The following is a 24,277-nucleotide window of genomic DNA, read 5'->3' on the forward strand; positions in this document are numbered from 1 at the left end:
TACGCGTATAAATATGGTTTCAACGGTTAGGCTATTGTTTCTATACTATCTGGATCAGTGTTGAATTTACACTTATTAATCATTCAAATATGAAAATAACCAGAAAATATAAATAATTCCGTTTTCTAAATGAATTAAACATAGTACACAACTTGATTAAAAACCCTCTCTGCTTTTCCTTTAATTCCCCCCCCCCCGGTCTCTCTCTCTCTCTCTCTCTCTCTCTCTCATGCATAAGGCATACACATGGCACGCCAAATCGTTCTAAATGGATGAGCTGGAGCAATCGTAGGGTGAGCTTGGAGAGATCGTAGTGTGAGCTTGAGCAATCTTAGGGTGAGATTGGATAGATCGTAGGGTGAGCTGAAGTAATCGTAGCGTTAGCTGGAGTAATCTTTGGATGAGCGGTAGAAAACGTTCACAATAGAAACGATTCCGTTTGGATTTCAGAATAATCTCCCTTTGTGTATTTCGGTCCTGCAGTAAACGTGCTTTGTGATTGAGTTGAAATAACCTGTTTCCTTCAATGAATAATTATGGAGAGAAACGAAACTGACGACTTCTTAATAGGCGTAAATTCTTGTCTGCAAAATATTAATAGATTTTATTTGACACAAGATTTGTTTGGAATCGAATACCAGATTAGAAAACTGGAGGACTATATCGTGTTATTATTAGCTGTCATCTAGTTGCAAAAAAACATTTTACAGGGACTTGACTATTCTATCCGCGGAATACTTTCAGGTCTGTAAAATCTGCTAGACATGGTCGACCACGTTATAGTGTTTCCTTCGATCAAATAGAATCATTCGGTGAAACTGGCATCACATGGGACAGAATTGGCTCATGTCTGGCAATTAGTATCTCAACTTTATATAGAAGAAGGACAGAAATGAATTTACCGGACACATTTACGGACATAAATGACCGTGACCTTGACAGTCAAGTTCTTGATATATTGCATAGTACGCCTAACGTTGGCGAATCTTGTTTCAAAGGGAACCAAGATTGGCGAATCTTGTTTCAAAGGGAAATGGGGCCCCGAGTGGCCGATTGGTCTAAAGCGCTCTCCGTTACGGATTACTGCCATCTCACCTCTGTCTGCGTGGGTTCGAGCCTCGGATTGAGCCAATGTGAGTATGTGAGAAAGCTTGCCAGTAGCTTCTCGTGGGTCGGTGGTTCTTTCCGGGGTTTTCCCGGGTTCTTCCTCCACAATTAATATTGGCCGCCATGTATAGCCTATCGTGTACTGAAAAATGGCGTTAAACCCTACAACAATAACAACAAAGGGAACCTTCTGGCGCATGACATGCATATACAGAGATGGCGTTTGCGAGAAAGTGATCAAAGAACTGATCCAGTGGGAAGAGCCCTGAGAAGGAGGAACTGTATAAAAAGGAGAGTATATAATTTAATCATCCATGTCACGTCGATACCAACCACAAACTAATACAATGGCGTATCATTTTTCACGAAATAGTAGATGGCTACAGCCGACCGATTATAGGTATTCGTGTAGCTATAAATAACAAGACACAAACTGCATTAAAAAAATTGAGAAGGCAGTGAATATGTGTGGTCTACCGCATTGCGTGAGAAGAAAACAGAGAAATTGCTAGATTTATGTAATGAGACGTGAAGGCAACAGTGTAAGCTTTTTTTGCTGGTCGCAGTGTTCTAGCACTAACCTCTTAATGCTGAGGGCCAAACGACGCAGCTGCTTGAACGATTTTTTAACATGTCTTTGGTATGATTCGGCCTGGGTTTGAAACCACGACCTCCCGCATCCGAGGCGGACACTTTAACCACTTAGGCCACCGAAGCGGTATGTTGTGAAAGTCTTCAATTGTAGAATAAAAGCTAACTTATTGACGAACAAAACACTGTTTTCTTTACTTTCTTTGACCCCATCCATCATGTATGCATGTATGCATGCATGTATGTGTGTACGTCATTGATCATTGGGAGGAAGTGTGTGTGTGTGTGTGTGTGTGTGTGTCATTGGGAGGAAGGCAGAGTTATTCTCTTTCAAACAAGCGAATCGATTGAGCCGATACTTTTCTTAGGCTATTATAGATATTTACTTCGACGTTTGGTCTGCTTAAATCATAGTACAAGGTACATGTTTGGTTACCTACAGAACATTAAGAGCAGGAAATAAAAATGCATGATATTAGCGTTTGCAATGGAGCCATCAAAGTAGCTTTTTTTTCATTTTTGCAAAACAATATACCGCTGTATACACTGTATAAGTTAATGTTATCTATGTTACATTTCCTTCATCAAGTACTTGCCTGCCAAACTTTAACATTAGTTATAACTATTTTTCGTTGTTTTCGAGTCTAGAATTAAGCTTTGCCATTGTTAAAAAAAACCCACAAAAAACACCCACCCACTCCGATAAGAATACTCCCTGGTGAGCAAATCAATACAATAAACAGCAGCATCAACCATTTCATTTGTTTAACAACAATACATATTAGGCAAACTTCTTACATTTCAAAGTAATTAATTCAGCACACCTATGATCTCTCCAAGCTCGCCCTCCGATTACTCCAGCTCACCATACAATTACTTCAACAAACCCTACAATATCTCCAAGCTCACCCTACGATTGCTCCAGTTTACCCTACGACGTCCCCAAGCTCACCCTACGATTGCACCAGTTCATCCTATGATTGCTCAATCTCACCCTAGGATTGCTCCAATTCCCCATATGATCTCTCCAAGCTCACCCTCCGACTGCTCCAGCTCACCCTACCATTAATTCAGTTTACCCAACGATCTCTCCAAGCTCACCTTACGATTGCTCCAGCTCATCCTACGATCTCTCCAAACTCACACTACGATTTCTCCAGTTCACCCTACGATGTATCCAAGCCCACCCTACGAGTGCTTCAGTTCACCCTACGATCTCTCCAAGCTCACCCTACGATTGCTCCAGCTCACCCTACGATTGTTCCAGTTCACCCTTTGATCTCTCAAAGCTCACCCTACGATTGCTCCAGCTCACCCTACGATTACTTCAGTTTACCCTTCGATCTCTCCAAGCTCACCTTACGACTGCTCCTGCTCACCCTACGACTGCTCCAGCTCACTCTACGATCTCTCCAAACTCACCCTACAATTGCCCTAGTTCACCCTACGATCTCTCCAAGCTCATCATACGATCGCTCCAGTTCACCCTTCTATTACTCCAGCTCACCCTACAGTTACTTCAACTCACCCTACAATATCTCCAAGCTTGCCCTACGATTGCTCCAGTTCACCCTACGATTGCTCCAGCTCACCCTACGATTGCGCCAGTTCATACTACGACGTCTCCAAGCTCACCCTACGATTGCTCCAGTTCACCCTTCAATCTCTCCAAGCTCAACCTATGATTGCTCAATCTCACCCTAGGATTGCTCCAATTCACCCTACGATCTCTCCAAGCTCACCCTCCGATTGCTCCAGCTCACCCTACTATTAATTCAGTTTACCCAACGATCTCTCCAAGCTCACGCACACCTTACGCTTGCTTCAGCTCATCCTACGATCTCTCCAAACCAACCATACAACTGCTCCAGTTTACCCTACGATGTCTCCAAGCTCACCCTACGATTGCTTCAGTTCTCCCTACGATCTCTCCAAGTTCACCCTACGATTGCTCTAGCTCACCTTACGATCTCTCCAAACTCATCCATATTGCCCCAGTTCACCCTACGATTGCTCCAGCTCACCCTACGATTGCTCAAGTTCACCCTACTATATATCCATGCTCACCCTGCAATTGGTCCATTTCATCCCACGATCTCTCCAAGCACATCCATGTCGCTCTAGTTCACCCTACGAATGCTCTAGATCACCTTACGACTGCTCCAAACTCACTCTAGTATTGCTCCAGTTCACCCAATGGTCTCTCCAAGCTCGCCCTACGATTGCTCCAGCTCACGCTACGATTACTTCAGTTCACCCTACGATCTCTCGAAACTCACCCTATGATTACTCCAGCTCAACCTACGATCTTTCCAAGCTCACCCTACGATTTATCCAGCTAACCCTACGATTACTTCTGTTCACCCTACGATCTCTTCAAGCTCACCCAATGATTACTCCAACTCACCTGACAATCACTCCAAGCTCACCCTACTATTACTTCAGTTCACCCTACTATCTCTCCAAGCTCACCCTACGATTGCTCCAGCTCATCCTACAAACTGCTCGAACGCACCCTACGATCTCTCCAAGCTTTTCACCCTTCGATTACTCCAGCTCATCCATTTTGAACGATTTGGCGTGCCATAGGCACACATACGTGGAAATATGTGAAGTGAGAGAAAAAAAGAGTCTGAGGCGGAAGTAACCTTTCAACTTGAACTTAACCAAGTAACCGACATGAAAATGCGTCGTCGAAATGGTTCATGTACTCTTGCCATGGGGTTTATCTATAGCATACACAATACCAATGATACAAAGTTGCAAGCTCCTGTCGATTGTGTTGGTGGGTTTGGCAGCCCACTATTCAACCAACAGATAAACATAGGTATGGACAGTGAAAAAATAATCTTATGGTGACTAACAGTAAGTCTCCAAAACCCCCAGTCCCATCCCACCTCTCTCTCTCTCTCTCTCATCTTCGCAAGAAGAAAAACGAGCGTGCAGAACTACATTTTGTAGCGGACACACTGGCATGGATGTTCACTCCCTCCGTCAATGCATAATTTCTTGTTGTCAATATTAAACCCGTTGCAAATGCAAGTATTGAATTTTGGTGTGATATAAATAAAATCGAATTAATAGATTATTCAGAACTCTGATTATTATGACTTGTGTCTGTATTTCTATGATTATCTGGGATTTAATTTACAATACTGTAGTTTCTTTTGTTTTTACACTTTCACTTTGTATTCTAGGGAAATAAATTATTTGTTGAATTTTACAAAGCTTGTTGTTGCTCACTCTTTTCTGTTACATATTTTAAATGCATAGGCTCGTAACATATACATATAATCAATATATTTACAAATAACTAACAAACCATTGATGGTCACTTTCTGCTAATGACAATTCCAGTTCATTTAATCGCTCTCATAATTTTTCCATGCTTCCCTCAGGATCCGTACCCCAAAGGTCGGACGTTGAATCCGATACATACTTTGCGAATACGTGCTATGTTTATACAATATTTTAGTCGTACTATTAAAATGACGATATAATTGAAAGTTCTGTTAAGTTTAGTTCCACTCCATCTCAGCGACACTTTGGACGGAAGCTATAAATACTATATCTTCTACACATAATTCCAGTATGGACAAGTAAAATTACAAGGCTGCTGAATTCCACCCGGCAGTGTAAGGAGGTGATAAGGTAAGTCAAATAAAGACGGACACCCAGAAGGACTTAGGGTATTACATTATTCCCAGCGCAAAGATGTTGGAATATAAAACAGATGCATGGTTGGGTAACTGAAATTAAAGAGTTGCGTGGAAGTAAGCAATACCACGTAAGTATTATTTTCTTGGTCAATTCAGGCCAATTTGTATAGATCATGCATAATAAACTGATTTTAAGATATTTAAATAAAAGAATACATCCTATTAATTACCGCCAGCTAATATGAACAAGAGTACTTACAAATGAAATTTACATGCAGAAACCACATTCTTCATTCAGTCTCAGTTTCGTTGACCTTTGACGTTTGTACCACAAAATCAACAGGGTACTTCCTTACCCCATGTGCAAGCCATCCTCAAAGTTTGATAACTGTAGATGCAGCCAACATATAACATAATACGATCCTTATAAAAGTGAATGCTTCAACCAAAAAATACCTATGAGAACAGTTAAAACACAAAGTAACTCATATACAGTAGACAACAACATTTAGGCAAAATATTTTAATCTTTTAATCTGAATGGTGCATTCAAGAAATATAATGAATACAAGCTATCACATGGCAAGAGGAACAACTCTCTCTCTCTCTCTCTCTCTCTCTCTCCACACACACACACACACACTTATCTTTAAATACTTCTGAATGAATCCATTATAATCAAGTTCAGTTAAATCATCGCCATGCCCTAAACAAACGGACCAAGAATTAAATGCAGTTTTATTTGTATATATCATTTGAGGTTCATGTCATGACGGACAGTTTTAAAACTAATGTGTCATTCCAGACCATCTGCTCCAGTGTATTATGAGGAACAACCTTTAGAAAGCCATATCCTATGTTTTTCTTTGTTGTTGGTTTTTGAAATGACAGGCTGGTTGGATCCGATCTAAAACTGTCTATCATTAAATAGTCGTGCGTTAATTGGTTGAAAATCTGAAGCGTAACGATCCCTTCAAATGGCCAGGGCAAGGAAGCATCATCATCTCCTCTCATTATCACAAAAAACACCGTCATGCATCTTTCGGTGCCTATTCCATCTCCATTCAGGTAGATCCTGGAGCACATTTTGTATCCGTTGGAAGTAAAGAACGGGTTGCTATTAATGACATAATGACTATCATCCATAGCCCGTTGTCTCTCCTCTTCATATCTGTGGATGGTAATAATATTTATGCTGACCTCAATACTCTGTCTCGTAAATGAAGGTCCATGGTTGTCGTGTGACAAAGGAGAGGCCCGAAGGGTGGCTTGAGTGGTTGTTAATCTCATCTCTATGATTGCAGCCTCGATCTCTTCCAGGTGAGCCATTATAATAGCTTCCCTTTCGTGGCCCTGTTCCATCTGTCTTGACAAAAGCCGAATAATGTTTCCATTTCTTATCAAATCTTGTCGAAATACTTGAACCTCCTCAGTGTGAAGCCTGTTGTGTTCTTGTTGGTTGAGAATTGTCCGTCTCAGTTCATCTATATTATTCTGAAGCATCTCCATAACTTCGTGAATGGACCTGTTTCTGTTTTCTAATTGTTGTATTCGATATCGTAAATCCGATGAAAAGTCCTGCAATCTATTGCTCGTTCTTAATGTTTCTAAATTAGAATTGGACATAAATATCACAAATAATTCAAAATGATGTTTATTGTCGTTGTTTTCGTGCCTCGTGGTTTCTTCATCCAATGCTGTGAAACTGCAGCCTATAGAATGGAACTTGCAATGTCGAAACCCAGAGGTTCGAAAATCCATTTTCCTTCAAGTTTTCTTTAGCTTCCGGAACGTTTAGTCCCGAGTTTGTTTTTACTTCTAGTCAGTATCTATAATAATAATATTAATAATAATAATGATAATAATAATAATAAATATGTGAACTGCATTTGTTCACCATCGACATACCCCACACCCTTTACAGCATACTTCCAAACCCGAACCCCCACCCAGCACCTCCACCCCCCACCTTTCCAAAATAGTGACCAGGACTTATACTGCAAAATACGTCACATAAGATGTGTTTCCCTGCTATATCTACATATATATGAAGTTTGGTCAGAAATATTTTAAAATGTCATTTTAATTGCAATTTGTTTACGTTTAACCTCTGAAACGTCCCAATGCTGGAACCGCAAAATGGAAGAGGTTAACCCCATTGATAACATAATTTAAAACATCGTGAATCTCCAACCAGCTGTTTAGATGTAGTAACAAAGAAGTATGCGGATAAAAGGCACTTTTCGACACATTAAAATACGTCTACACATGTATTGTTTACGTCTGTGTTAGTACAATGAACATGTATGTTTCTTTGATTATATTTACTATTAATCTAATCAGCCTTGAATGATCACGACGCTAACAAACTAAATATAACATACTTTTAGTTTCAGAAAGAATTGTAAGACTAGCGTTTTGCAATTATTTTAAAATCTAATTCAACCATAAACTAGTTCATCCTAAGTACTAATATATCCCTCGCAACAAATTAAAGATATTGACGATGGGCCTTACAACGGTCGAGTGTGTCTTCAAAATCTTCATATAATACAAGATGTCGTATAAGAAACAAAAAAATTAAAATGTCAGGATACAATTTAACTTGGGTAGTGATGTGTTATGAATAAAAAAGACTGCATATTTACCTGTTAAACGAATGAATAGATTCCTCTGCGAATCTTTGTAACAGATAACGATGCCTATGACCCAACACAAACTTAGATTAAGTCAACTTTAGCGTAGGCACCTTCATATGATTTTTACCGATATAATTATCTAGTTAGTTGCATGTATGTGCCAGAAGACTTCGACTGTTAGATAAGACAAATTATGCGGAGACGCCTGTGAACTGCACTTACAGTTTCCAACGTTGATGATTAAGCGAACCAGTCAAATCATTGAGTTATATCATTGCGCTTTGTGTGTGAATATAATAAGTGCAACAATGGTGAGGTCATACGAATCAGTGAATATAAAAGCTTGTATCATAGTCGATAAGGAAAAGAGGCTCCGATGTGTTTTTTTTTTTATAATTTAAACAATGAAACAAAAAGACTTAAAACTGATCTGAAAACCATATACAGATTGAAAAAAAGACTAGTCATTGTAAAAACAGATCATTAATAGATAGCCAAATTAGGATAACAGGTGTTTACAAAATTATGTAAGTAAGAAGAGAAACCTGACTTTACAGAGACGTAAGTCTTCATCGGCACACTTGTTTGGTGTTTTGTGATACACATATCTTTATCAACTTCACAGAAAAGGAATACACAAAAAGTTCCTAATTATTCATATATATTTGTTAGTACGTTTTATTATCACTTGAATTCAATTAAGCTTACAATTTATATAATTTACGTCTCCTGTATATCATATAAATTTAAATAATTTAATATATATGTCAGATTGCAGATTTACTTTTTTGGCATATTTCCTCCTTTGTTGCAATAGACTCGCAATTCATATTCGGATGAAAAGAGAAATAGTAGATTAGATTGTAAGATTATTTATAAAAGCCTTCACTTCTAACTGACCCTACTAAGTGCTCTCTCTGTCTCTCTCTTTCTCTCTCTCTGTCTCTCTCTCTCTCTCTCTCTGTCTCTCTCTCCAAAATGTTTCACTTCTTTCCCACACATGCGTTTGTTAAATTCAGGCTTTAACTGTATAGTCTTTAGCATGTATATACGATTCAAATGCTTTGCCCACAATGTAATTCTCTCTCTCACTCTCTCTCTCTCTCTCTCTCTCTCTCTCTCTCGTTTGTATGTATGTATGTATGTATGTATATATATATATATATATATATATATATATATATATATATATATATATATATATATATATATATATATATATATATATATATATATACATACATACATACATACATAATGAACCACTAGCTTTAATGGAGCATAAAAATCAATTAATGCGTTATCGGTCTGACAGCCGTTAACGAGAGTACTCTTTAAACTTGTGATTGAGTTTTGATTTTCCACTCGGGTGAGCGGGGTCGGGGGTGATAATAAACTCGTTTCATTTAGGCAAACTGGAGTACATGCGAGCTTTTACGGAGCATAAAATCAATCAGTACGTTATCGGTCTGACAGCCGTTAACGAGAGTACTCTTTATACTTCTGACTGAGTTTTGATTTTCCAGTCAGGTGAGCGGGGGTGGGGGGTGGGGTGGGGGAGGAATAACAAACCTGTTTCATTTAGGTAAACTTGAGTACGTGCAACACCAGTTCATCGAAGTTACTATGCATTTCTATAAAGACAGCATGGGGTTCGTAAACTCTAAAAATTATTGCAAACAATACCACTAACAGCACTTTGGAACAATGCGCAGTTTCACGTGTAGAGTTTAAAAAGCGATTGCCGTGCAGACTTCTAGATACACGGTGTGTATGGTTGTTGTTAAATAGGTTATTATGGTGTTGTTTGTTACTGGTAGTAGTAGCTTCGAGCATGTTTTCGTAATCTGGATGAAATCATATCTCCACTGTCACGTGATTGTAATCAGATATGGGCGCTTCCTTGAATGGTGTAACAAATTGTGCAATACACACCCCATTTGAGGTTGTTAATATAATCCGAAAATATCACCTATCTAGGTCTCTCGGCAAAGAAAACAATGAAATTTAAAATTAGCAAGTTAATTTCAGGCTTCTGGTGGTATAAAAATGATAGGCTGCTCACACAGGTCTAACTACGACCGTGTTCGGTTTTTAAGTTAAAAGGGATGACATTCCAGAGATTAGAGTGAACCGGATGCAGGTTGGAAATAATAGTAGCCACTCTCTGCGACGAATGGTTCTTCACCCATATGGATATTTCATTATAACCATCTTCTCTAGCCAAGGTTCCGATGTGTTAACCCTACCCTATCTACCCCTTCGCGGATCGAGCAGATAGTTCTGTGCTTCTGGTCTGTGAATTTCATTGGATGCGGCGGCAAGCCTCCGCATCCAATAAAAATGAAGTTGTTCAAATTTGAAAACAATTCCTATATGGTCGAGACAATGAGAGCACACAGTTTGAATGGACTGACAAATAAGCAATTTTTATCTCCTGGTCCGTGTTTGCACAAATACCTTTCACTCAAATAGACCTGTAATGGCTTCTGGTACATAGTCATACTTTCGATATACAACTTACAAAGTATCCTTTTTAGGTCAATTGTCTCCACCATTTTCGGCCGATGTAAAATGCACCACGCTATTGGATAGTTGACATTAAATACTAAGGGAGTCATCTCATGAAATCCAATAGATGTCGCCAGGAAAAAACACCAATAAATCTGTTCGATCCGCCAATGTGTAGATAGGGTTATCATATCGAAACCTTCGCTAGCGAAGATGCATTATAACAAGACAGACGCTTTTTCAATTTACCCCCCCCCCCAACAAAAAACAAATCGTAATCGCGAGGTTCTTAAAAAGGGGAAATAAGCCAACAACATATATACTGCCTTTGAATTTGATGCCTGTTTCAAATTATTGAAGATGTTAAAGGTCTATTTATGTCTGCATACTCAGTCATTTGTAGAAACTTGACATCATTCCACTGAATTGTTTGCACGTGGTGGTTCTTACTCGAACGATCTTCTCGAGAAACTCGCTTCCGTTTCCCACTAATACATTTGTGTATTTACGTTTTGTTGGTTTTAACTCCATTTGTTTTAGCACACGACAGCCTATGCACGGCAGCCAATATATTTGGTGGAGGAAGAACCTTGGAAAAGCCCGAGCAGAACCAATGACCCACGGAAAGCTACTGGCAAGCTTTCTCACATACCCACGTTCTCAGAGCCGAAACTCGAAGCCACATAGAAAGAGGTGAGATGACAGCGCCTTACACCACTCGGCCACCCATTATTGAGAACAAACACCAAACTAACCAAAGACGAAAGTCAAATTAGAGATCTGGCAGTACAAAACATATGAAGATTATAGAACTGTTTGATTCTAACAATTAATTTATCTTTTCCCGTATCGTTGACATAGGATCTAGGTTCTTCTTTTTACTACCTTCTTTTTCCCATTACTTTCCTTCATTATTGGCATTATAATGTATACTTATGAACTTAATTTTATATTTATATCAACCATCTCAGACATTTTGTATTATGAAGTACTTTTTCTTTGGAAAAGCTGGTAATAAGTTGTTTATAACCTAGTTTGTAGAGCCCAGTTGCATTGTTTTCTATAAAAATACGGCTGCATGAGATACGAAGGGAGGAAGAAAACAAGCCGAGTTGTACTTGTGGTGCCAGAATGAGGCTCTCGCAAAATCAGAAAGTGTAATTTGATTGACTGATGAGACGAAGTGATGTTTAACTTAGTTGTGATGATAATTTCACTAACTTTTAATTGGCTGATTGAAATACACATGCTGCATCGGCGTCTGTATAAAACAAAATGATTAGTGATATCCTTTTAAGAGTATACTAAATATTTTGGCATGAGTAACTAAAGAAAATATGTATAGATTAGTTATGAGATAGCAAGAAATTTTGTGAAATTTAGCTTGTACAAAGATTAATTAAACGCATTCTGTGAAGCATTTCATTATATATATATATATATATATATATATATATATATATATATATATATATATATATCCAGAACGAGTCAGAATTTTAGCGTAATTTCCAGAAGTAAAGAAAACGATAAAGACGATTTCTGATTCAGTTTCACCATACTCTCAAAAGAGACTTGAACAACACGCGCTTGATTCATAAAACTAAGATATTCATGATCATATCCAAAAGTAATTCTGGTTGTGATTTAATGTGAAGTTTGTATTAAAAAGATTCATTTTCGATTACCTATACAAAATTTATTATTGATCTAAAAATGATAATGAAATAAGACAAGCATCATTAAGACTGTACCTACATCTTAATTTGCTGCATCAGTATTACTTCCGGCATTAGAAAATCAGTTTCGTCATGATTCGGCTTTTCTAGTGATGTCATCTCCACATTATCGAAATCGAAATAGAATAAATAAACATCGTAAAGTGCTCTTTCTTATATCTAGTCCTTGTTATTGACGCTATGACCCAAGCTATTTTTTCTAGTATATCTCGTCTCCACCATGATGTTAATATTAGATCAAGGTATACTTTTCACGCACCGGCCTAACCCACATGTCTGGGCCCATGCCAAATAATAAGGCTGCTCAAACTCGGTCAATGCCGATAAACATATTACCGTTTAAATGACGTGTTTGGCCACATGTTGCAGTAATGAGTCACAAATTATCTGCCATCCTGCCTTACACTTAACCGGAAGAAAAGAAAGAAAGAATATATATACAGTATATATATATATATATATATATATATATATATATATATATATATATATATATATATATATATATATATATATATATCACAAAGTTCAGAAGGTAAATTACTTGTCAAGAATATGAGAAGGATGTTTAAATATGCGTAATGAGAAACGTCCAGGCTGGGATGTATTCACCGTTGTTTTGTATTGTATTTCAAAGATGATGGGCTATTTATGAGATCAGTAAAATGTGGATATACACCAGTATCATTATTATTTACTTAAAAATAATGTATCATACAATGCATGCCAACACCAAATAAAAATATATATGGGGATGGGGGGAGGTTAGGGACCAATATTATTGTTGAATGTAATTTACAGAATTGTTTCAGATTTCATTGCAAATAGAATAATAACTATTTTACGTTCACGAAGACCATAAAGGATTTTATTTCTGGTAGATTTATTGGGAAAAAAAATTGCATTATATAATATTTTTAAAGCGGGTATTAAAGATATCCATGGTCTAATTGTGTCAGTAGATTGCTAAATGTCATTTGGTACAATTTCCAGGAAATTGAGAGATAAAACTTTTCGGTACTTTAATTTTGTATAACTGGTGGAAGTAATACCCAGATAAACCCCAGAAGGAACCATCGACCCACGAAAAGCTACTGGCAAGCCTTCTCACATACCCACATTGACCGAACTAGAGACTCAAACCCAGAAAGACAGAGGTGAGATGTCAGTGATCCGTAACGGTGAGCGCTTTAGACCACTCGGCCACTTGGGGCCCATCTAGATAAATTCAAAAGAGTATAATACACAGAAAATTATGTACAAATATATATTTCTGGTTGTCAAATACAACCGTCGATTAGTACATGCTAATGAAATTATTTCCCATCGGAAGGGAGGCTTGAAATCGCAAATACAGATGTGTTGTATGTGTCATAGGGACAAATATTTGTTTTCGTCTTTATCTGGTGCTTGTTTAGGAAACGATTACTATTTCCTTCTTTTGGAGCTGAGTTAAGCGGGAACAGTTTCACCACAGTGGTCATTAGTAGCTGTTATGGCGACATTCATTAATGTCCTTGTTCCGACCAAACTGTAACGACGGACATGTAAGAAACAGGAAGCTGGTGATCTTGCATTTAAAAAAAAAATGCTTTCTCTCTGGTCGTAAGTTCCAAGCCCATGGAGAGATAACTGTCGTATTTTGATTCTAAAATCACCAAGCAATTCCCTCATATATACATGCCCCACACCTTCCTTCTGACCACAGACGAAGTCACAAAATCAGTCATTTTCTAAATGATTGGTTATGTTTCAGTTCAAGCTCTTCTGTATGGTCATGAGTGCAAAGCCCTGGGAAGGAAAGCTGTTAAACTCTCCGAAGAATCAGGAGATCTGTACATCATATGCATACACAACTTGTAAACTGGCAAGGTCATGGTCTTTTGAAAAGGAAAGCATATCTGTATCAGGCAGGGAAGTAGGCGAGACATATAATTTCCTGGAATTTCTTGTGTTAAAAATAAAATACAGAACGTGATCATACTCGGTCAAAGCACAGGCACAAGTGATAATCTTCTATGTACAACAATTTTTACACGTCACTTACTCTGTTTATTACACACAAATCGCACTATCACGCGAACAGATCTTGACGTAACACATTTATTAAAATACAACAAGCATTATCCTACAGATGCAGTGTTCTTGGTAGAGGACATCCACGAAAGCACTTGCTAATAGTATCACTGTATCAAAAGATTTATTAAACATCAGTCTTTGTGCACTGATCAGAATGGTACAGGTTGGAATAAAGAATGATTATTTTCCAGCGCCTGAGGAAATCCAGCAGTATCTCTACCTACCAACCAAGCTACTTTACAACATACCTTCCCGACTTCCCGCATACATAAGAATAGGCAAACACATACATACATACATACATACATACATACATACAGGCGGTGGTGAAAATTAGTGATCTGGACAGGGATATAAAATAGATTAACACGCGACCCCGTATGTAAAATATAGCAAAATGAAATATAACATAGCATGTGAATGATTCACTTTCTCGGAGAAATAGAGTTACAAAATTATGCACAATTCAATTAGCCGTTCTGCTGCTCTGATGGAACACATTTCATCGAATGATCAAGTGACTGATCGAATTCAGATTGCCGGCATGACAGCATCACCTGGTGCTTCCGGTCTTTACCAAAGCATTGCGTGTGATCGGTCAGCCTCTCTCTCTCTCTCTCTCCTTCTCTCTCTCTCTGGACCATCGTAGCAAGATACGATCGAAGATCTATGAAAAGACGAGCGTAGAGGATTTTGACTTGGAGTTTTGCTTGTGTCATACGACGATGCCTCTGAACCTATGAATGGCCTATGAATGATGGTAAAAGTTAAATCAGACGGACCAAAGGAAGAGCGAGAGAGAACTCCATGCGCAGGTCAATGGCTGGTCGTTCAGTGTTTGTAGAGCTCTACTTCATTAATTAAAACCATCTTTCATGTGTAAATCATAAGTGTGTTCTAAGTTGATTTAATCAATGTGAATAAAAATAGAAACTCAAAAAAGAAAACAATCAATTTATCAATATGCAAAGGTGATTGTAAATAGCCACAAAAGGCACAGCACAACATTTTGCAGTTCGTGAAACAAGGGTAAAGTTAGGTAACACTAAGAAATGTCAGTGTACATAATCATTGCTTAATACTCGTCATGGGGCTGAATCTAATTTTAGATCTTGTGCTTAGTTTATTATATTTACGATCCTAGAATGAGGAAGTCATGTAAATGACAGGCTTTTGCAATTTCCGTTTAGCGGGAATATTTTACGGGAAGACACAAATACGAATGTTTTTCTGGACCAATGTACGTCTTTGTGACTATAGGTATAAAATAAACAAATGAATTGCATGTAAATTTATTTACTTTAATACCTCCTTGGTCATATCAATTTACACACTACATTAACTTATTACGTTTTTACCTGAAAATCTTAAATATCGCTTAATATCTCCTTGAGACAGAACTCCCCGATTTTTATTATTTTTTCGAAGTAAATTTAACTATTTTTAATCATAGTTGTAAGAATTTTTTGCATGACTTTTTCTTCCTAAATATTAGATAGTTACACAGAATCTAATCAATGTATCTTTAACATATACAACAGTGTTTGGGAAGTATTTGCAATTCAGTGTTAATATAAAGTATTTGAAATTCGGTGTTAATATACGTCAGTAAGTTTATAAAATACCATTCTATTTTCATTCCGTGACAAAATTTGAAAAACAAAGGAAATGGTACCACTAAAATATTTAGGCCACTGTTCAGTGACTGAATTGGATTATTCAACCCTCATGATTTACATAAAACTCACATCTTGCTGAATCTGTATTTAATATTAAAATACCAGATTAGATCTAAAGTTTTAAGAGATTTCAAGACCATATCACATATTACAATCTTGCAATGTTTCCTTATTTATATAGCATGGGAATCAATACAGCCAAAGAAGATCAAACAATACTGGTACGCATTGTTGTTGACTTCCATATGACAGTATTTCACCATATTTGTGCTTGAGAAGGTCTGTTTGAATTATGCAACAGAATAGAATATCAGTACCAACTCAGATCTAACAAAGACACGAGATTATGTACTCGCCCACCCAACCCACCTCGCCCCACCCTACCCAAAAACAAGTGTAAAGGTGGTGCTGTATTGCATAATGAAAAGTAGAAAAGAAAAGAGAAGAGAGGATACAAATAGTGGATTTCGCCCAATCTCTTGTGGAAGCACGGTATGTATGTATGTATGTATGTATGTATGTATGTATGCATGCATGCATGCATGCATGCATGTACCTACCTACCTACGTACGTACGCACGCACGCACGCACGCACGTACGTATGTATGCATGCATGTGAATTGTTTGAAAGTAGTGATAAGGGGCACTTTAGCCTCACGTAGACTTTTATGCTAAAAAGGGTCCGGCACTATAGCCTTACGTAGACTTCTGTGTTAAAAAGGGTCCCACCACTATAGCCTCAAACTGGAATTTTACATGGGCCTGTTTAGACTCAATAGGAACTGACGTTAAGGTAGTCGACATTGGCAACAATGTTGGGTAAATGAGGACATATAAGGAAAAACACATTGGGAACGTATAGGGACAAGGGGAATTTGACGTGGGGAAATTTAACATGGGTGGGACTATAGCGGGACAAGGGAAAGTTTAATATAGGTTGGGACTGTATAGGGACAAAGGGAATCGAACACAGCGAAAGTTTAGCGACAATGGATTGGTACTGTCTAGGGACAAGGGGAATTGAACATGGGACTATCTAGGGACAATGGGAATTGAACATGGGACTATCTAGGGACATGGGGACCTTGAACATGAATGGACCTGTCTAGGGACAACGGGGAAATTGTATAGGGCCAGTCTAGGGACAAGGATGGTGCAGGACCAAACACAAAAGAGACAGAGACAGACATATACTAATACAAGCCCGAGATTTATTTATATATAAAGCATTACCTAGACCTGAAATTTTGTTGAAGTCGTTTGCGTGTATTTTGTCGCAAGAAGAGAACATAGCTTGAATTTTTAAAAACACCTTTCGGACAAAATAGTATAGTAGATTAATCAAAATTCAAGGTGTTCATGAACATCTATCTGCCTCTCTATCTGTCTGTCTGTCTGTCTGTCTCTCTCTCTCCGCTGACTAAAGTCCAGTGTCTTTGTTTGAGATTCCATAAATTAAAAAGTGGAGTCAAATAGTTTCAAATTTGAAAGATATCACACACCAAATATGTATCTGCTAAAAAGCCATTATAGAAGGTGAAGTTTGTGTAACTTGTAAAATTACGTATCAAACACATGACTAAATTGTTCATTCTAGACCGTTATACGATAGGACTGCGATGATTATGTGTAGTATCTATGAAGGTGAAATGAGCTCACCTATGGGGGGGGGGATATTTTTATTTTACAGCTTTAGATTATAAAAGAAAGATATCGATATAAAATAAGAACTGCAACCTCAGATTTCACTGTCAACTTTGATATCACTATATAGAAAATAAATTTAGCTGAACTGAGCAATAATGAGTCATAAAAGCTTTATTTGAAAAAGTGGCACGGTGAAACAAATTCTGAATACCGAAACAGCGGCCTCGATATTCTTGCCTACGTGACTACAATCAGATACCGGTCGCGTCTTTCATGGGTGCAACACGCTAAATATAGATATAGAATATTCAATAAATGAACAAATCACTGCAGACATCATATTTTTATGATGTCTTATTTTAGACAAAAGCTACAAAAAGAAGACTGCAGTTAATACAGTAAAGGATGGTAGAATTAGACATCAACTGTTAATTAGAGGTGTAACATAGTTTTTGGTATTGTAGTTATGACAACTTATGGGGATAAAGAATGATTGTGCTTGATTGTGTTTCATTTCAAAACTACCTGGGGTGTGCGTGCGTGTGTCTGTGTGTCTGTGTGTGTGTGTGTGTTTTGGATTTTTAACGTAGCTTTAACAATCACTTAGTCATATCGCTATGATGTCTGCAGTGTATCAGTTTATAGTGATGTCTAGCACTGGGGCATCATGCTGCAGACACGAAGTATGATGTTCCACCCAGTCACATTCTCCTGACACCAGGCCGACCAGTCCTAACACTAACCTCTTAATGATAAGCGCCAAGAGAGGCAGCTGCTTGTACAATTTTTTATAAATACTTGGTGTGAGTCGGTCAGGGTTCAAACCCGCGACCTCCCACATCCGAGGCGGACGCTCTAACCACTAAGTCACCGGAGCGGTCCAAAAAAAAGCTTGGTAATAACTGTTCTAATTACAACTGTAATTGGTACTGTTTGATCTGGTAAAAAAAATCAGTACTATATCCTTTCCAAAAAGTACCCCCATAATTGTCGGGTGAAAATTTAGCCAATATCGACACTCACCCCAGTATCATTATGCATGCGTTCGAATATAGTATTTTAAGATATTCCGGATTGAAAGGTCACGAGAAAGTTTTTCATTTCATTTGTAATTTCCAGATATGTATCTGATCTCGGAAAGAAAGAAATGCGCGGAAGAAAGTAGAAAAGGTACTTATATCATCTTCATCAGACATTTAACGTACTTCAAGAAATATTGATTTGGATTTACCACGGTTTCCTTATTTATTTATTATTCATTCTCTCTGATCAAATATTCTGGAAGGTGACACTTAAGATAATAATCAATCCAACGTAGAAGTAAGAAGTAATAAATATTCGGAAGGAATGTAGCATCTGGGCTTAATCACAGACCAATTATATAAACACAAACAACAACAATTTAAATCTTGGGAGACAATCGTAACAACGTAGAGACCAGAGACTCATGAATATTTGCACAATTGAGTCGAACTACTAGCTTTGATACAGAAGTAATTGATTGCCTGACGAAAGGTAACAGATCAAAACAAGCAAACCCTGACAAAGTTCGGTGGAAAATGCTTTATTTTTTGGACATAAATCTTCAAAGACAACACGAGAAAGTGTTACCTTAGAAGTATCGTAATATACAGTTGCAACAACAACGTATAATTAGCCAATCGATTAAATAATATTTAAGACACTTAAGAAATGGTTTTCGTTAAAAAAAAGTCTTCGCACGGTGTTTACCAGAAGTCTTTGCATCAAAAGTCAATCTCAGCAGAGCAATATTTCATTTCTTACTGGCTTACAAACACCTGCATTCTTTTTTGTATTGATCTATCGCAATAAGAAGAAATGTTTTCGAAATGCGGCACCCACATAATAAAATAGTCATACATAGAAATACCACAACGAATGACTGATGATACGCTGTTGTCAATTTCTTACGAAATGTGTTAAAATAAAGGTTAGATTTTCTTAATCTGTACAGTCCTGTTGATACCAAATGTATTGTATTTCATCTCGCGTTACAAACTATGATTTCAATCCTGAAAAGACACATGACGTATAATAAATTTGTGTGAAGAACGGTTTGACAATTATTTCGAAGATATTAAAATATTAATCCATAAATGCTATAGAAGAAGAAACAGGTACATGATATTTCTTAAACATATTATTTTGTAAGGATAATTTCGAGGAGGCTTATTTATGTATACTGTTGATACGTACGTTTATTAATGAAGGCATACATTTGCGTATAGTGGATAGCATTGGACTGTTCCTCGGAAGTGAATGATTGACTGATTGGTGTTTGAGTGCAAATCAGTATACTGATTTTAGCGCCAAGGCAATGGACTCCTTACGCAATACGTGTTTCGGACGAGTTGCCGTTTCTGATATCAGCCCTAAAAATCATAACGAGGCTTTCATTGCTGAGAGGATATTCTTTATGTTGATTTGTAAGTGGAGATCGGCATTGGAAAGTCTGAAAATACATCATTTTCATGTACTTATGGTGATGATAAACAAATATGAGCATTCAGACTACAACAACAATAGCAACAACAACAACAACAACAACAACTACAACTACTACTACTACTACTAATAATAATAATAATAATGATAATAATAATAATAACAATAAACAACCTATTCCACAATTTAAAAAATAAATAAAAAACACACACAACCAAGCAAATAAAAAAAATCTCTTAGAAATTGGATTTTCACTAAAGATTTGTTTTGGAATGTATTTCATATTGTTTTGCACTAAACCAGTTAAATCAAGTTCTTTTTCAGTTTTAATGATATTTAGCAGATGATGTTTAGAGGAATATACAGTTTAGCTATCAAAACATGTTTTAAAGTATGTAGTTAAAACAAACTGTAACTACAGTCAGTGGAAAAAATCACCATCCTTGCAAATTAAGAAGGTAGCAGCCGTCCATACCCTTTCTGTCGAATGTTAATTTAAAATAAAATTTTCCTTAGTCCCATTAGACTAATAATAATGTGCAGATTTTAGTGTGTAGTCAAATTTACGAGCCTCCAATCAACGAACTATTGTTAGTTTCAAACCCAGAAAATGTCTACATAAATCCATTTTCAGAATCCTGGATCAAAGTCTGACAATTATCGAAACAATTGTAATTTAAAATAACATGATTCTATTGTTTTGGTATTTTAATTTAAAATAACATTATTCGATAATTTTGGTTTTTAAGTGAAATAACATTATTCTATAGATCAGTATTTTAATTGAAATAACATTATTCTGTGGTTAGATATTTTAATTAAAATAATAATATTCAATAATTTGGGTATTTTAATTAAAATGTGATTATTCTATAGTTTTCTTATTTTAATTTTTATAAAAACCCAAACATTTGTCTATAGATTAGGTATTTTAATTTTGCACAACATTATTCTATAGCTTTTGTATTTTATTAAAATGACATTATTCTATAGCTTTTGTATTTTATTAAAATGACATTATTCTATAGCTTTTGTATTTTATTAAAATGACATTATTCTATAGTTTGGGTATTTTATTTTAATATAACATTAGTCTAAATCCTTGGTATTTATTTCATGAATGTGGTAACGTTTTGCGTACATAAATAAGGTCTGCTCCTTGAAACATTAATCTGACACGTCTTTAAGCGAAAAATGCAAATGCAATTTCTTTTTTCAAAATTTGTTCCTTTCATCACTGTTTTTGTCTTATCTACTAAATAGTCATAAATGGTCATAAATCTGAATGAAATTCATTTCTGATATTTAAAAAAATCTCCAGTCCACTATGCATTTCGCAGAGTCATAACAGATTGAGAAATGTTGGATGTCAACATCACCTTTACCCCAATTATTTTAACCATGAGGCGTCATTTGTCCTGCAAATTAAGGCGCAGGTGTGCGATATTAGCATGGTTGTTTGTTTGCTGACACTATCGTTGTTCAGATTTAAGATTTCTTTTCATTGTTTGACAGTTAAGCACGGTTTAACGCTCATTAGAGTCGACACTAAGGTGAAATTTCGTCGGAAATGAAAAGACAAATGTATAAGAATCAGCTGGAAACGATTTTTCAAGTTGATGCAGTTTATGAGAGACATTGGCGGCCAGATTCTGGAACATGTATCCCCAACTCGTTCCTGTTGTGGATCTCTTATTACAATCGATTCAATCCTTTTCTGTATGTTGCGTGGTGTGTCTATTCGACATACCCCACACCCTTTACAGCATACTTCCAAACCCGAACCCCCACCCAGTACCTCCACCCCCCACCTTTCCAAAATAGTGACCAGGACTTATACTGCAAAATACGTCACATAAGATGTGTTTCCCTGCTATATCTACATATATATGAAGTTTGGTCAGAAATATTTTAAAATGTCATTTTAATTGCAATTTGTTTACGTTTAACCTCTGAAACGTCCCAATGCTGGAACCGCAAAATGGAAGAGGTTAACCCCATTGATAACATAACTTAAAACATCGTGAATCTCCAACCAGCGGTTTAGATGTAGTAACAAAGAAGTATGCGGATAAAAGGCACTTTTCGACACATTAAAATACGTCTACACATGTATTGTTTACGTCTGTGTTAGTACAATGAACATGTATGTTTCTTTGATTATATTTACTATTAATCTAATCAGCCTTGAATGATCACGACGCTAACAAACTAAATATAACATACTTTTAGTTTCAGAAAGAATTGTAAGACTAGCGTTTTGCAATTATTTTAAAATCTAATTCAACCATAAACTAGTTCATCCTAAGTACTAATATATCCCTCGCAACAAATTAAAGATATTGACGATGGGCCTTACAACGGTCGAGTGTGTCTTCAAAATCTTCATATAATACAAGATGTCGTATAAGAAACAAAAAAATTAAAATGTCAGGATACAATTTAACTTGGGTAGTGATGTGTTATGAATAAAAAAGACTGCATATTTACCTGTTAAATGAATGAATAGATTCCTCTGCGAATCTTTGTAACAGATCGACGATGACTATGACCCAACACAAACTTAGATTAAGTCAACTTTAGCATAGGCACCTTCATATGATTTTTACCGATATAGTTATCAAGTTAGTTGCATGTGTGTGCCAGAAGACTTCGACTGTTAGGTAAGACAAATTATGCGGAGACGCCTGTGAACTGCACTTACAGTTTCCAACGTTGATGATTAAGCGAACCAGTCAAATCATTGAGTTATATCATTGCGCTTTGTGTGTGAATATAATAAGTGCAACAATGGTGAGGTCATACGAATCAGTGAATATCAAAGCTTGTATCATAGTCGATAAGGAAAAGAGGCTCCCATGTGTTTTGTTTTTTTTTAAATTTAAACAATGAAACAAAAAGACTTAAAATGTATATGAAAACCATATACAGATTGAAAAAAAGACTAGTCATTGTAAAAACAGATCATTAATAGATAGCCAAATTAGGATAACAGGTGTTTACAAAATTATGTAAGTAAGAAGAGAAACCTGACTTTACAGAGAAGTAAGTCTTCATCGGCACACTTGTATGGTGTTTTGTGATACACATATCTTTATCAACTTCACAGAAAAGGAATACACAAAAAGTTCCTAATTATTCATATATATTTGTTAGTACGTTTTATTATCACTTGAATTCAATTAAGCTTACAATTTATATAATTTACGTCTCCTGTATATCATATAAATTTAAATAATTTAATATATATGTCAGATTGCAGATTTACTTTTTTGGCATATTTCCTCCTTTGTTGCAATAGACTCGCAATTCATATTCGGATGAAAAGAGAAATAGTAGATTAGACTGTAAGATTATTTATAAAAGCCTTCACTTCTAACTGACCCTACTAAGTGCTCTCTCTCTCTCTCTCTCTCTGTCTCTCTCTCCAAAATGTTTCACTTCTTTCCCACACATGCGTTTGTTAAATTCAGGCTTTAACTGTATAGTCTTTTGCATGTATATACGATTCAAATGCTTTGCCCACAATGTAATTCTCTCTCTCTCTCTCTCGTTTGTGTGTGTATATATAAATTCTCTCTCTCTCTCTCTCGTTTGTGTGTGTATATATATATATATATATATATATATATATATATATATATATATATATATATATATATATATAATGAACCACTAGCTTTTATGGAGCATAAAAATCAATTAATACGTTATCGGTCTGACAGCCGTTAACGAGAGTACTCTTTATACTTCTGATCGGGGAGGAGAAGGCGGGGGGGGGGGGGAGGAATAACAAACCTGTTTCATTTAGGCAAACTTGAGTATGTGCAACACCAATTCGTCGAAGTTACTATACAGTTCTATAAAGACAGCATGAGGTTCGTAAACTCTAAAAATTATTGTAAACAATACCACTAACAGCACTTTGGAACAATGTGTAGTTTCACGTGTAGAGTTTAAAAAGCGATTGCCTTGCAGACTTCTAGATACACGGTGTGTATGGTTGTTGTTAAATAGGTTATTATGGTGTTGTTGCTTACTGGTAGTAGTAGCTTCATGCATGTTTCCGTAATCTAGATGAAATCATATCTCCACTGTCATGTGATTGTAATCAGATATGGGCGTTTCCTTTAATGGTGTAACAACTTGTAACAAATTGT

At 36.6% G+C, this 24,277-nt stretch overlaps 1 protein-coding gene across 1 annotated transcript; it reads right to left on the reverse strand.

Annotated features, from left to right (window-relative positions):
- Positions 1 to 5,877: 5,877 nt before the first annotated feature.
- LOC149805645 (TNF receptor-associated factor 3-like) lies at positions 5,878 to 22,707 on the reverse strand. Its single transcript, XM_089936598.1, has 2 exons — positions 22,608 to 22,707; positions 5,878 to 7,185 (listed from the first exon to the last, which is right to left on the reverse strand). Exon 2 carries the CDS (start codon positions 7,115 to 7,117, stop codon positions 6,119 to 6,121), a length of 999 nt encoding a protein of 332 aa, XP_089792724.1. The 5' UTR covers positions 7,118 to 7,185; positions 22,608 to 22,707; the 3' UTR covers positions 5,878 to 6,118.
- Positions 22,708 to 24,277: the final 1,570 nt, after the last annotated feature.

This window comes from Sinohyriopsis cumingii, chromosome 2 (assembly GCF_028554795.1).
Source record: "Sinohyriopsis cumingii isolate HCF-2022 chromosome 2, ASM2855479v2, whole genome shotgun sequence".
In the NCBI taxonomy this organism is placed as follows: Eukaryota; Metazoa; Mollusca; class Bivalvia; order Unionida; family Unionidae; genus Sinohyriopsis; species Sinohyriopsis cumingii.